This window comes from Callospermophilus lateralis, chromosome X, assembly GCF_048772815.1.
Source record: "Callospermophilus lateralis isolate mCalLat2 chromosome X, mCalLat2.hap1, whole genome shotgun sequence".
In the NCBI taxonomy this organism is placed as follows: Eukaryota; Metazoa; Chordata; class Mammalia; order Rodentia; family Sciuridae; genus Callospermophilus; species Callospermophilus lateralis.
The window spans coordinates 24,567,520-24,582,201 of NC_135325.1; the positions used below are offsets into that span (position 1 = coordinate 24,567,520).

Genomic DNA, 14,682 nt, shown 5'->3' on the forward strand with positions numbered 1-14,682 from the left:
GCACAGAGGGACAGCAGCAGCAAGGAGGGAGAGCAGCAATTCCCCCTTGAATATTTCCTTTTATAAGCTAGAATCATGGCTGAGCGCTAGGGGCAGGTTTAGTCTTGACTGACATAGTGAGCATCCCCTGATCTTGTAGAAGGCAAATTTGTTTCTTGGGGAACAGAGACAGGCAGTTTTCCTGTCTCTCAGAGGGAGAACAGGGAAACTGGCATGTCCCTTTATCTTCTCAAGGAGAGAACAGGGACACCAGTATGTCCCCATTTCAGGGGCAGGTAAATTGTTTTCTCTCAATGAGAGAACAGGGAGAGATCAGCAGGTCTCTAGGCCAGTAGATTTTATCTCAGGCTCCTTTCTATTTCTTGGGAATATGAACAGCATTCATAAAGTGGGGGTGGGGGAAAGGAAGATGGCTGCAATTATGCTAGTACAGTTACCTTTAGAAAAGTCTCATTCTGGAGCAGAGAGGTAATATTTTGATGTTAATCTATTTTTCTCCTTATGTTTTAATTGATACAGAACTAAAGTAGGAAACAAGTATACTATTTATTGGGTCTCCTTAATCCTAAACATCAGTGTTTAAAAACACTGAGATTCCAAAATGGAGAGATTTTTTTTTTTCACACTATAATCAATAGTTTTGACTTTTTTTTTTTTTTTTTTGTAACTGGAAGATTGGGCAACCCTGAGTCTTTGTTGCTACTGGTGACCATGGCTGGAGCTGAGATGTAGCTTCCCTTTTGGATGGGGCACATGTTATCCAACTCATCACTGCCCTAGCTGTTCCCTATTATTTTTCTAATACTTCTACTGAAAGTCCACTGATATTTAGCGCCATATGGTGATAAGAGTTGTGGCATACTGAGTAGCATCCCCTTCCCCAAAGAAATTCACATTCTAATTCTTGAAACCTGTGAATATGTTCATTTAAAAAGGAATTTTGGGTAAGTGATTAAAGACTGGGGTGCAATAAAACCCTGGGTGTGGCCAATGTAATCACAAGGTTTCTAATAAGGAAAAGATGAAAGCAGGAGGCTCAGAGACACCTAAGGAATCAGAGGTCAGAGAAGAGGAATCTGAAGATGCAGGAAAACAATCACCCACCAAGGAATGCAAATAGCTTCTAGAAATGAGAAAAGGCAGGAAAAAGAATTCTTAGAGCCTCCAGAAGGAATGTGGTGGCCCTGTCTACATGTTGATTTTTAGTCTGCTAAACCATCTTGGACTTCAGAGCTTCAGAACTGTAAACAAATAAACTTGTATGCTTTTTTTTAAGTATTTATTTTTTAGTTGGACACAATACCTTTATTTTCTTTATTTATTTTTATGTGGTGCTGAGGATTGAACCCAGGGCCTCACATGTGCTAGGCAAGTGCTCTACTGCTGAGCCACAACCCCAGCCCTAAACTTGTATGCTTTTGGTCACCACATTTAAACAGCAAAGGAGACTAATCCAAGTGCAAAGGAAAAAAGTCAAACATTCTTATACCCATATCTCTATTACAAGAAGGAAAACCAGATCAAGATGGCTACATATTTCAGTAATGTGAGAGAACATTTATTTGTGGAAGGGTAATGAACATTGTTGTTTACCCAGCACCCAATACTCATCTCACCTTTCATTAAAAGTACCCTGATTTTTGTTGAAATATTTGACCCTCTCACATGTCCGAAGCACTGTCAGGAAAACTAACCCTTCTCTGATCTAATTGTAATTCTATCCTTGCTAGGATGAATCATTTGAGAGCTCAGATTTAAGAAGGTCAATGTGTAGAATTTTCCAGATTATGAAATTGACATTTCTGGGCATATGACCTAATTTTGACCAAGGCATAAAATTCTCTCATAGATAGGGGGAACTTTGAAGGAATTTTTCCATATGGTCTCATCTTTTAAGGATTGCAGAAGTGGAGGTGGTTGCCTATGTTTTGCCTCCTACATGGAACACACATCCAATACCAGTGGTGCTGCACATGTCTATGGAAAGTTCCAGCTTATCTGAGATCCCTAGAAACCATTTTGGGAAGAGACTTTTTTTCTTTTTGTAGTGCTGGGGATTTGTACATGTGAGGCAAGTACTCTACCAACTGAGCTATATCCCCAGCCTGAGACTTTCTCCATGAAGTAATTAGGGGCCATTTCTAGGTAGGCCTAGATTGTCGATATATTATACATATCCAAGGATGACATAGAGAGACATGAAATGGGACCATAGAGAGAATTAAGGTGTTTGCCACTGGTCAAGATGGCCTAGAATCTCCTGGACCAGTGAAGTTAATGGCAATCTAAATCTTCTAAGGAATGAATATTTAGGATCCTTGCATAGAAATTTTCATAAGTGTGCAAACCTAACTTTACAAAATTACTTGACACTGGACCTATAATCCTCTTCAGTTAAAAATATAGCTCCACCTTCTTAAATGAATTAACCTTGGGTAGTTTTACATGGGGTAAAAATTTCAATTAATCTCTCAAACTTTGGCGTTGGTACATGCCATGAGAATGACCTAATTCCACTGGGCGCTGTGGTGCACACCTGTAATCCCAGAGACTCAGGAGGCTGAGGCAGGAGATCATGAGTTCAAAGCCAGCCTCAGCAATTTAGCAAGACCTTCAGCAACTTAGCGAGACCCTCTCTCAAAATAAAATATTTTTATTTTGGGGAAGTGGCTCAGTGGGTAAGCACCAATGGGGTTCAATCCCCAGTAAAATACTTAATTCCTTTACCATAAGCCATAGATTTTTCTTGCACTTTTAAATAATTGTTATCAGTGGGGCGCAGCAGTGCCTGCCTTTAATCCCAGCAGTTCGGAAGGCTGAGGCAGGAGGATCGAGAGTTCAAACCAGCCTCAGCAAAAGTGAGGTGCTAAGTAACTCAGTGAGATCCTGTCTGTAAATAAAATACAAAATGGGGCTGGGGATGGGGCTTAGTGGTTGCGTTCCCCTGAGTTCAATCCCCAGAACCCCCCATCATCAAAAAAAAAAAAAAAAAACTGTTATCAAGAAAACTATTTTTACTCAAACTTTGAAATTACAACCCTAAACAACCTAAGATTATTTTAGAAATATGATGATTAGTGCAGGTGGTAAAATATGTTCAGTGATGCATAATTAGATTACACCCAACTAGAAAAGAACAGAAAAGTACTTTTTACTACAGAAATGTAATGAGATGTTGCCACCATTTAGGCAGTATACTGCTACTTTACAAATGTAAAATTATAGCTTTACAAAAATTCCAGTTAGTACTTGCATTTGAATACCCTAATTTTGCATGCTTAAAGTCCTTAATTTAAAAAAAAATAGCAACAACTCAAATGCAAGTTGACAAACAGGACAAAATTCTTGGCCAAAAATAATCATTAAAAGCTAATAAATAGTTAGAGAACAAATTTTACAATAACTTCTTAAAATAGAAAAACCATAAAATAGAAGCTATTAGTGATGTCATAATGGTGAATACTGAATTTGGGTTGCCATTTTAATGGCATAATATATTTATGTGGCCCCTTATTCATTTTTGTCCCCGTTTCTCCTGTTTAGAATTTCTTAGAGTTAGCATAATGCTATTTCTTTAACTACTGAATAATCAATCGGAAGCAAAAGTATAGCACAGGAAGATAATCTTTATTATACTTTAACTAGAAATAGAGCAGATAGCAAGATCACGAGGTATAATTTATTTTTTTTTTTTGAAACCAGGCTTCAATGACAATAATCAAAAACAATCCTTAAGTGCACAGATATTTTGGTCACTATTATAATCTTCAGGGGCACAAAGGCAGCAGCATAATAGAACATAAAGGTAATGATTCAGAATTTCTGATTGCCAAAAACACAGGTCACTGCATTAAAAACTATCCTTGTACTTTCTTGTGGTGCTGGGAATGGAACCCAGGTTCTCATACATTGTAGGTAAGTGCTCTACCAGTGAGCTATACCCCCAGCCCCTATCCTTGTATTTTCTTAAACTTCTTCTTAAACATTGCACAGTTCTTCAGCAAAATAGCAACCATACACATAGCATTCCTAGAAGAATACTGCCTTAATGCTAAACTTTTCTTTTCCCTAAAAATTCACTGAATCATGATTCCAGTCTCTGCATGTATTAGTGTTAGTGGCAGTATGCAAAATTGATTTTGTTTTCAAGGTTATATAGCAGATTGACTTTGCATTTGGTGGCCAGCTGTGTACCCTAATTCTTCTTTCATTTTAACTACACTTCATAAACCCTGAGATATTAGATAACCTGCTAATGATTGTATACTTTTAATTTGTATTTTACTCCGCTCAATTTATATCCCACATAATAAGTATTTAAAACTATTTACAGATGTTTGTAAGTAAAGCAATGATAAAATTTACTACTTGTATAGTTAAGACTACTAATAAGGCCTTTAATTAAGAGTTGCATATTCTATGCATTTTTAAATTGCTAGGAGCAACTCTTAAAATGACATCTATAGTTCTGTCACTAATAAGTGCTTTGCATTTTGCTTACTTCTACCTGGGTAACCAGACTTGGTTTCCTCCCCTCTTGTAAAACAACTCTTTTTTTTTTTCATCCCCAAACAAATGCTACTTTTCCCACTGAACAGCTGCCAAAAGGAACTTAGCGTGTGAACAGCACATTGGTAAGTAGAATGCCTAGCAGAGAAATATGCTCCTACCAGGCATGCAGTAAATGCTTGTTCCACATGGAATGAGTAGATTGTAAGGCAGTTGTCTGACTCATATGCTGTACCTAATTTTGCTTAACTAGGAAAATCAGTTATCAGATCGAACTCAACCTTTAGTGTGAATCCAAAAAAAATTGAAATTAAAAAAAAATGGATTCACCAATTCTCAGAAAAAGTAGACAGGTAAATTATAATTGCTACTATAACATTAGTTGATTTAAAAAAAGGAGCAAAAAATACCTTCCATTAAGTATTACGTACAACTAAGTGAGGGGAAGAAATAAAAAACTCAGAGGTGTTAGCTAATTCATTTCTTCTCTACATTCATCCTTGTAGCTTTTTTGCTCAAATATTTATCCCTGTTAAGTAAGTACTCTAGCTGAAAGATACATGATAATGTTAGTGAAAAGCTGGTGTAGGTATAAGATCATATTTGGATGTCATGCCGTATTTCTGCATTTACTTTTTGCTAACATTCAGTTTTTCTTATTTCAATGATGCTGTATAGAGTATGAGATAATCTGCCAATTTACAATAAGACTGCTTGCTTATAATACTCAGTTTCTGTTGATAGCTTGCACACTTGTCGTCTAGCATATTAATAAGTAACTATGACTCTTGTTTAGAAAGGATACACTGACAAAGTCTTAAGTGAATGGCTTTAGTCTAGCATTTTTAGTTGGTTACAGGACAATTGCAATGGCAAAAACATTAACAATGCAGTTCATGGTTCGGTTCTCCCATCTTACAGTACAGGTTCCTGAAAACACACAAGAAAAAGACTTTGATATATCAGCAGCAAAATATCAAAATTACCAGGGGGTGGGGGAAAACACACACACACACACACACACACACACACACACACACACACACTTGCACACACATGCACATTTTTCATAGATGTTAATATCATTTATTCCCTTCAACCTGTTATATCTCTACATTTCATACTGGTCTGAAGTCATACTTCTGATTAGGTACAAAGCCATTCTGTTGATAAGATCTTTTCAGGATTTAATTAGAGCCGAATAAGCATTTGATTAAAAAGTACCCTGTTTGACTTTTCTGACACTTTGATTTTGTATGAATCAGCTTAAGATCTCTTACCATCAGATGTGGTATCCCAAAAACATGAGCTGGCAGTGTGGAAGCCATATGCACTCCTCTGGACCACTGCACAGGTCACTACAAAAAACAGTCACAAAATGAGGACACTTACAGAGGAAAGAACCAAGATTGAAGTGACTTCAAAGTTATAAAAACTGAAAAAAATAACAGAAAATGATGCAGCCAGTGGACTGGAAAAAAAGGTCTCTCATCCTTTATCTACTCTCATGATTTAAACCCCACTGAATCTAGTCAGTTTGTGGGCCATTGCTATAACAATTTGCAACAGTATTATAGAGAAATTCTGGGTCAAGTTGTGTTCTTTGTATCATAGGCAAAATTTGGACACAGAAATGCAGGAAGTAGGGCACAGTGGTACACACTTGTGATTCCAGGAGCTTAGGAGGCTGAGTCAGGAGGATCACAAGTTCAAAGCCAGCCTCAGCAATTTAGTGAGGCCCTAGGCAACTCAGCAAACCCTGTCTCTAAATAAAAATATTTTAAAAAGGGCTGTGAATGTGGCCCAGTGGTTAATTACCCCTGGGTACAATCCCCAGTACCAAAAAAAAAATTGCAAAAAATATTTCACTTTACAGTGAATATGTGGAACTTCACAGTCCTACATAGAGCCATGGGATTACTAGAAGGAAGGCAGAGAGACTATGGGGGCCTCAGTGGAAAGAGAACTGATGCAAATGTGAAGGGTAGCTCCCCAGGCCAAGTATACTTTTTTGTGCAGTGAAAGAGCTCCATCTTTTATATACACACACATATACACATATGTGTATATATACATATATAATTACATATGTAATATATACACATGTGTGGTATGTAAAAAATGTGTAAAACATATATATTATTTTTTTGGAGGGGGGAGGGTACTGGAGATTGAACCCAGGGACACTTTGCCACTGAGCTATATCACCAGCTCTTTTTAGTTTTTACTTTGAGACAGGGATTCGCTAAGTTGCTTGGGGCCTCATTGAGTTGCTAAGGCTGACCTCAAACTTTCGATCCTCCTGAGTCACTAGGATTATAGACGTGCATCACCATGCCTGCCTAGGTGTGATTATATATTATCATTAAATGAATAAGTCAGGATTCCTTCATATTCTATTAGTATCTACCTTCAGTGCCTACTATTCATATTCATTCTCAAAATTCATAGAAATTCCCAAGGACAAAGGTGCGTGAACTAGTGTGGAAGGACACTGATACTTACCAATATATTTATAAGCCTTTCCCAGCTTAACCAAATGTGTTAGGGACTGCTCCACTATGCTTGCAGTCCACTGGTTGATGTTGTTCTGATTATAATCCTCACCTCCTAAGACCCCATCCACACACTAGAAGGGCAGAGAACAGCTAAAATTAGCCAAAACCAACACATTTGACACAAATTGCAACAATTTATTCAAAGCATAAAATACGCGTATGACCCAAGAAGGTATCTCAGAAAATATGCATCTGTAAATATTTATTAGGCGCTGTCACTAATTGCTTAAGCATTTTGAAAGCATTTCCACAAGCATTATCTCACTCCATGATATACTCTGGGTCATATTAAAGATAAATATGCCAAGGCTCTGTGGTGAAGAATTTACTCTAGCAGAAACGCTAATAAAAGAAATACAATATCTATAACACAAGAAAGACTAATCATAGATGATAAGTTGTGTCATAAAAGGATTACAGGGTAGGGAAGGGATTAAAAGAAGGTGATATTAATTGGTTGAAGAGTGGCTTTGAAACAGCTGGGACTTAACTAGGACCCAGATGCTAGAAACAAAGGCTGGAACTAATTTAAAAACATAATTCTCATGTATAATAATTAAATTCTCATTCATACTATGTAATTGCTTAGCTATAATGCAACCAGCACACCTGCCAATGACAATAAAGATGCTCTAGAAAGCGAAAGTCCAATAATTTCCCATAATGCTTACTTGCATCCACTTCTGACACCTGATTAAGAGAACTGGCTGTAATATCACAATCCTAGATTTTAAAGGCCAGCTCTGTACCTACCCATTTTGTGACTTTTAGCAAGTGACTTATCACCTTCAAATCCCTAATTTCCTAATCCTTACAGGAGAAATAATAACATCATTTTATCAGGTTGTTGAGAGGATGAAATGAGATAATGAACTCAAATGAGATAATGAACTATGCTCAAACACAGTGCCTGGCACACAAATAACTATTATTATGATTATTATCATTATTGCTGCCAGCCATGTTTTGGGTTTTTTTTCTCTTTTGGTACTAGAGATTGAACCCAGGGGAACTTAACCACTGAGCAAAATTCCCAACCCTTTTTTTATTTAGAGACAGGATGTCACTAAGTTGCCTAGGGCCTCGCTAAATTGCTGAGGCTGGCTTTGAACATGATATCCTCCTGCCTCAGCCTCCAGAGTCCCTGGGATTACAGGCATGTGCCACCATGCCCAGTTATACTGCTATTGCTTATATTTAAGTAATAGAGTCTGGAACATGAAGCACTCATTCACTTTTAGAATCTAACTTAACACCCACACAAGTGCACATGCTTTCATTTACAACTGCTAATTAATACAGAATGCTTCTCAATAAAGAATCTTAAGCTGGATAATATAAAATCTTTAGAGGATTCTGAGTTCAAAGCCAGCCTCAGCAACTTAGTGAGGCCATAAGCAACTTAGCATGACCCTTCTCAAAATAAAAAATTAAAAGGGCTGGGGATGTGACTCAGTGGTTAAGTGGCCCTGGGTTCAATCCCCGGTATTTAAAAAAAATAAACTCATTACTAATAGTAAGGTGTAAAAAGAGAAATTAAATAATTTAGAGGTGCTGACAGAGTAGAAGGGACAGTAGCACAGGGTTTTAAGGGTCAGCAGAATAGGGTTTTAATTCTGGCTTTACCATTACCAAAGCTGATAATCTTTTTTTTTTCTATTATGAAAAATTAGGGGAATATTTTATTTTTTTGGACTGCAAAACTTTTCCTCCTGTAGATGCCTTTTCTTAATGGGGAAAGTAAGGACACTCATTTTCTTTTGGATTATCTGAAAGAATCACTCCAATTTCAGCTCTAAACAACAGAAAACACTGTGTGGATGTGGTTCCTACTGTCAATAGCCCTCCTAATTATAATGAACTAATATTTAGCCTAACTAATTACCAGGAGGCCTACCAGGCAATGAGGTCCTTAAACAGACCTGCATTCCCATGGTCAATCTCAGGACGGGGGCACATAGCAGGTGTGCTTTGTGTTGTTGAAACAATATTGGCCTTGATATACTCTCTGGACATTCCAAATCAAATACACTTTAGACTAAGTTCCAACTTAGTTTCATTTGTAACTCATTTTTTTTCTTTAAGGATGTTTTTGGGGAATTCTACTTTAACAATAAATAAAATGCATGTGTATAACCAATAAATGAGTGGCTCTTAGAGTTCAGTAGAAAAAAATATATTAGTGTGGGGGCTCAGAGCAAGGAATTGAAAAAAATAAGATGAGCAAGAGATAAGGAAAACAGAAATAACTGGTGAAATTATGTAATTGTCTAGGAAGTACTAAAATGTTTTAATACAGAGCTTATTCTCAAGCTTTTCCAGTGCCTCAATGGAAATGTTTCAATGGCAGGAAAAAGTTGGCTTATGGGAAGAAAGGAGGAGGTTCTTTTGATTCAAAAATAGACTATTAAAGTAATACACAAAGAGTGGCCTCCCCACCCTTTCCTTTCCAGTCCCTTTTCCCATTCTCCAGAGGAAAACACCTTCAGTGTATAATTATGTTTATTTCTCCTAAAGGTTACTTAAGTTATTTCCAAGTAACATTTATATCACTCTGCAAGGGAAATACTGGGGATTTAACTGCTTTACAACCCAGATACATCCCGTCTTTATTTTGATATGGTCTCACTAAATTGCTGAGGCGGGCCTCACACTTGTGATCCTTCTGACTTAGCCTTTCAAGTCACTGGGATTCCAGGCATGTACTATTGTGGCACATAGCTATATCACCATTTCTTCACTTATGAATTACTGATAATATCCATGAGAAATCCTGCCATGATAGGTGAAAATTTAGTTCCTCCAGGCCACCTGGTGTCTTCCTCCCATGCCCTTCTCTTAAGACAGTGAATTTACTATTGTCATTCAATATATTTACACTGTTAGGACTAAATTTCATTGCTATTCCTGACAGTTCCTTGTACACAGAGGATTTTTTCTTAACATTCCTAGCCTTTTATCTCACCAGTTTTTCTTTCCCCTGGAGATGGAGGTGAGTTACCTGCTTGGTGGGGGACGACCATTGTTCTACCATTCTCAAATGGGAAAGCCAATCTTCCAGACATGTTGGACTTGGGGTTTTGCTTCTCCTCCACCCAGACCAATGAAAGGCATCAGCCTGTAAGTGTTTTTCTCTGCCTATTCAAACTTTGCCTTGGATGTCTCTACCAAGGTCTGAACTGAGTGAGAGCAAGTAAACAAGCTACATCATCAACCTAGTTTTTATCCATAATAAAAGTGTCTTGTTCTCTTCTAATAACTCTTTTCTCTTTTTATCTGGTTTAGAACTTAGGTAAGGAAGAAAGCACTAATTAAAGGGACCACGCCAAAGACCCCACATCCTTTCTTTCACATTCCATTGACTAAGTATGGTCTCTTTTGATATTCCATTTTGAAAAATGAGATTATTATCACTCCTGTCCACCTCCAAAACCTTCCTCATTTTCTTTTCTATCATCAAGGTACTGAAAGCATTTGCATTTAATTTTTATTGATTAAACATTCCTGGGTGATATTGTTCTAATACATGATTCTGAACTATTCAAATATGGCAGGATTTTCGGGTGCCTGTCTAGCACTTTCAGACATCGAGTTGATCCTTGTTGTACAAGGACAGACCTGTGGGAGCTTGAAGTGAGCTGGATCATCCAGAACACTCAGGCAGGTGAGGCACTGTCAGGAGGATGTGCTGAGGGCGCTCCCAGAGGGAGCAGCTAACCAGTCAGGGCCTGCTAGGACACAGGCCTCAACAGTCATACACACAATTCAAGCCTGCCTTCTGAGCCATCTCTCCCTCTCTCTCTCTCTCTCTCTCTCTTTTGGTAGGCCTTGCCAGAGTTAAAGATGACTCAGGACTATTAAAGTGTTCATAAGTACCTTACCTACAGTGTACTCTGTATTGATACCACTAGAATAATTAAAGTTCCTCTGCCAGAATTGATTCCCAAAGAGAACTTCCTTTTTGTTTGCCTAACAAAGGACCAGATTTCACATTTCAAATAGTTTTCTGAAGATTTTGGTTTACCATCACATCAGTGTCTACAAGGTGCTAAAGTGATTATTTTTCCTAGTACATTGTTAAAACAAGCACACAAAGTAAAAGGCAGACATTTCTAGGTTTTTTTTGCCTATTTGATATAATATACATATAAATTATACATATACTTTACACTGTAAATATATACACATACAGACACACACACTTTTATAGTATTAACAAATGGATGGTTTTCTGGAATAAAAGTTCTTTTATTCAAAAGACAGGATTATCAATTTTAGTAAAGAACAAACCATTTTTCTAGACTAAAACAGTTTTTTGTTTGTTTGTTTTAGTACCAGGGATTGAACCCAGGGGTTTTTAACTACCTACCCCCATCCCCAGCCCTTTTTAATATTTTATTTAGAAAGAGGGTCTCTCTGAGTTGTTTAGGGCCTCGGTAAGTTGCTGAGGCTGACTTTGAACTCTTGATCCTCCTGCCTCAGCCTCTTGAGCCGTGGGATTACAGGTGTGCACTACCACACCTGGCACTATGACAGTTCTTAAGCATCTCTTTGAGGAAGCTCCAAGATGCCAGACAGCATATGATAGAACAGAGCAGCACTCCTCTAAAGACTTGGGTGAAAAATTCAAAATCTTGTGTTTAACACTAAGGGTTCTAACTTTGTATTGAACCTCAAAACATACATCAATGCAGCAAGCCTTGAGATGTACATGTATAACTTACCTCTTTGACGATATTGTGGGCTTCATCAGCATTGAAACCAACCTGAAGGGAAAACCCAAGATAATACTGCTTTCAATACAGGCTTCCTTTTATTTGTAGAGATGATAATACACAGAATCCCTTGACTGGCCTGGACAGGGGAGTGACAGAGACTGTAGTGATAAGGGGCACTTAAAAGTATAGAATTCTCTCCCTACCTTTCCTTCTGAGAGATTCTGAGTCCTTAGGTCAGGGCAGAGTCTGGGCAACTATATCTTTTTGAAAAATGCTTTGTACTAGCAATTCTGATGAACATTTTAGATGGAGAATCATTGTATTGTAAAGTTGAGGAAATAAGCAGGTGGTGACTATAAAGATACATGTGTTATAATGGCATTTTATTGAGTCATAAAGAAAAATGAAATTATGTCATTTGCAGGAAAATGGATAGAACTAGAGATCATTATGATATGTGAAATAAGCCAAACTCAGAAGGTCAAGGAAAAGAAAGGTGATCTCATGAGACCAATAGCCTACAGGGAAGAGACCAGGGGGTAGAAAGAGGGGAGGCAGGGGGAAAGTGCCGGGGAGGGATATTGTCCAAATTATGTTGTTATACTGTGTATGTACTAATCTGTAACAACAAATCCCACTATCATATACAACTATAATGCGCCAATAAAAATGTGGATGAAAAAAGATATATGTATTATCAGTAATATAAGAAATGGTTTCACCAGGATGAGAGAATAAAGTGGTCCATGAGAAGAAAATGCTTAATTTGTTATTTTCAGTTTTGTTTTTAACTGACACTAGGTCAAAACATGACTTTCCTGAATTAAAAATTACAACAAAACTTAATCATTCAAAATTATTGTCACTTTCATATTGTAAGTTAGTCTGACAACTTAGTCTTTTTGGGGGGAACAGCTTGTAAGAATCCTGAATTAACAACAATGATCAATGACATTCAAGTGTCCTCAAGAACAGAACTAGGTTATGTGATAAGACTGAAATCTAAACCAAGACACTTCAGGTAATACAAGAATTGTTTCTATGGAGACATTTTTAGGTGCTTTATCATATCAGCATTTTTGTAAAAACCATTATACAAATTAAAGTTACTTCAAACAAGTAAATTCCAAAATTGATTTTAGATTTAAAAATTTTTTCAGTTCATTTAATTATCCCACAGAATTCCCCAATGACAAAGGAATAAAATACCCTAAACATTTAGGAGTATTATTATATAATAAAAAAGAGTTTGGCCCCACTAAAAATGACCATTTTACTTTAAAATCACATCCTTATCTACTGTCAAAATTGGCCTATGAATCAAAGGATGCCAATTTTGCTTCAGTCTGGAAAGCTACCTAACAATAATCTGGATGTACTGAGTGGCCATGGCAACACATGTAATTTTATTTCTTTTTAAATATATGCATTTAGGAAGCAGTACAGGAAAGAACCCTTTCCCTTCGTTGGGGGATATGCCAGCCATATAATTTTCTTGTGCCTCAGATCCTCCCAGCCCTCTCCTCCCACCAAGGGGGATACTGAGCAAGCCCTCTATCACTGAGCTATATCCCCAGCCCTCAAGTCCTTATTCCTAAAGTTACCTCATTTTACCATTGACCTGTAATTATGCGTGCTACCTGGAACAGAAGTAATTCATTTAAATGTGGTTTTAACTTCTGCAGAAGCCCATATCCTAAAATATCCTAACCTATTCCCATTGGAGCAGAAACCCCTTCCAAGACATCTACAAGGTTTCCTGCTCCATTCCCTACCACTGGACAGAAAATATCTTCATCTATTCCGCCTTTGCCAGCTGTCACAAGTTAGGCTGCAATCCAACAGGCCTCATCTTCCCAGCGGTCACAGTGAAGCGAGAGCTGTAGCTATATAGTCAGAGGCTTTACAAATCGACCATGCCATTCCTGGCAGTTTTAATTTGGGGCATGTCACTGAGTGGCCATGAAAAGTCAGAATCCCCATCAGTAAAAGGAAGCTAACAACTGACATCATGGGATTTCTGGTGAGGCTTAAGAAGCCTGAGTCAGTAAGCAAGGGCTCGCGTAATCTATAAAGCAACGTCTTTCCAGCCCACCCAGGCCAGAGTCTCCAGGATCCCAAGCTGCGGTGCCCGAGGGGCTGCGGCACCTGCTCCTAAGGACGCCCAGGGGTGGAGGAAGCTGCGGGAAGACCAGTTTCCCAGGCCCGCCCGGCAGACGGGCGACGCCCTCCACCCACGACCCCTCCACAGGCCTCTTCCCCACATCCCCGCCCCGACCCCACCGCCCGACCCTCGCGCTTCCGGCCGCCTCTGCCACCCAGACAATCGGTCCACCCTCAGGATCTCGGGGGCGGGGGGAAGGGGACAGAGAAGGGCGAGGCGTGTCCCCGGCCCCGCGGAGAGGACTCGGGCTTGGAGGACACCGCATCCCAACTCTGCCGATCGCCAGGCAATGGAAGACCACCCGACAGGGACCCCGCATCCAGGCGGGCGGGGCTGAGGGCGGTACCTCGTCGCAGTGGCGATGGTACTCCTCCATGGTGGCGCCGACTCTCCCCGGGGGCGGAGCGACGCGTGTGTCTAACTCCGCGGCCGCGCACTGGCCTCCGGGGAGGCCCCGCCCCCGTTTATGGCCTGGGGCCTTTACCCGCGCAGGCCCCGCCTTTGTGCCGTACCAGAGCCTGGAACGCGTGGCGGGCTCGGGGGTGACGTGAGTCGTCTGACCCCGGGAGGGGGCCTCCTGGACACTGAGTCCACGTCAGGCCATACGCCTATTCCTTCCTGCTTCCATCTGACCTTTCTGAAAATAAGGGATGAATGTTAAAAAGCTAGGGTTGTTGACACTGTGGAACGGATGGATGACCTAGTGACCCACACAATTGGTGTAGTGCTAAAT

The 14,682-nt window shown here is 39.2% G+C and overlaps 1 protein-coding gene across 1 annotated transcript; it reads right to left on the reverse strand.

The window, feature by feature from the left end:
- Nucleotides 1-4,901: 4,901 nt before the first annotated feature.
- Nucleotides 4,902-14,394, reverse strand: Dynlt3 (dynein light chain Tctex-type 3). The gene is made up of 5 exons (XM_077106773.1): nucleotides 14,296-14,394; nucleotides 11,792-11,833; nucleotides 7,015-7,138; nucleotides 5,790-5,867; nucleotides 4,902-5,439 (listed from the first exon to the last, which is right to left on the reverse strand). Exons 1-5 carry the CDS (start codon nucleotides 14,323-14,325, stop codon nucleotides 5,363-5,365), a joined length of 351 nt encoding a protein of 116 aa, XP_076962888.1. The 5' UTR covers nucleotides 14,326-14,394; the 3' UTR covers nucleotides 4,902-5,362.
- Between the last annotated feature and the right edge of the window lie 288 nt (nucleotides 14,395-14,682).

Bases quoted from the DNA above. Each gene is read 5' to 3' on its own strand.
- Dynlt3 (XM_077106773.1), bottom strand. From the start codon at position 14,325: ATGGAGGAGTACCATCGCCACTGCGACGAG. The intron at 7,139-11,791 runs GTAAGTTATACA...CTGCCCTTCTAG, and splicing joins CCCACAATATCGTCAAAGAG to TGTGTGGATGGGGTCTTAGG. The intron at 5,440-5,789 runs GTAAGAGATCTT...GTGTGTTTTCAG, and splicing joins TTGGGATACCACATCTGATG to GAACCTGTACTGTAAGATGG.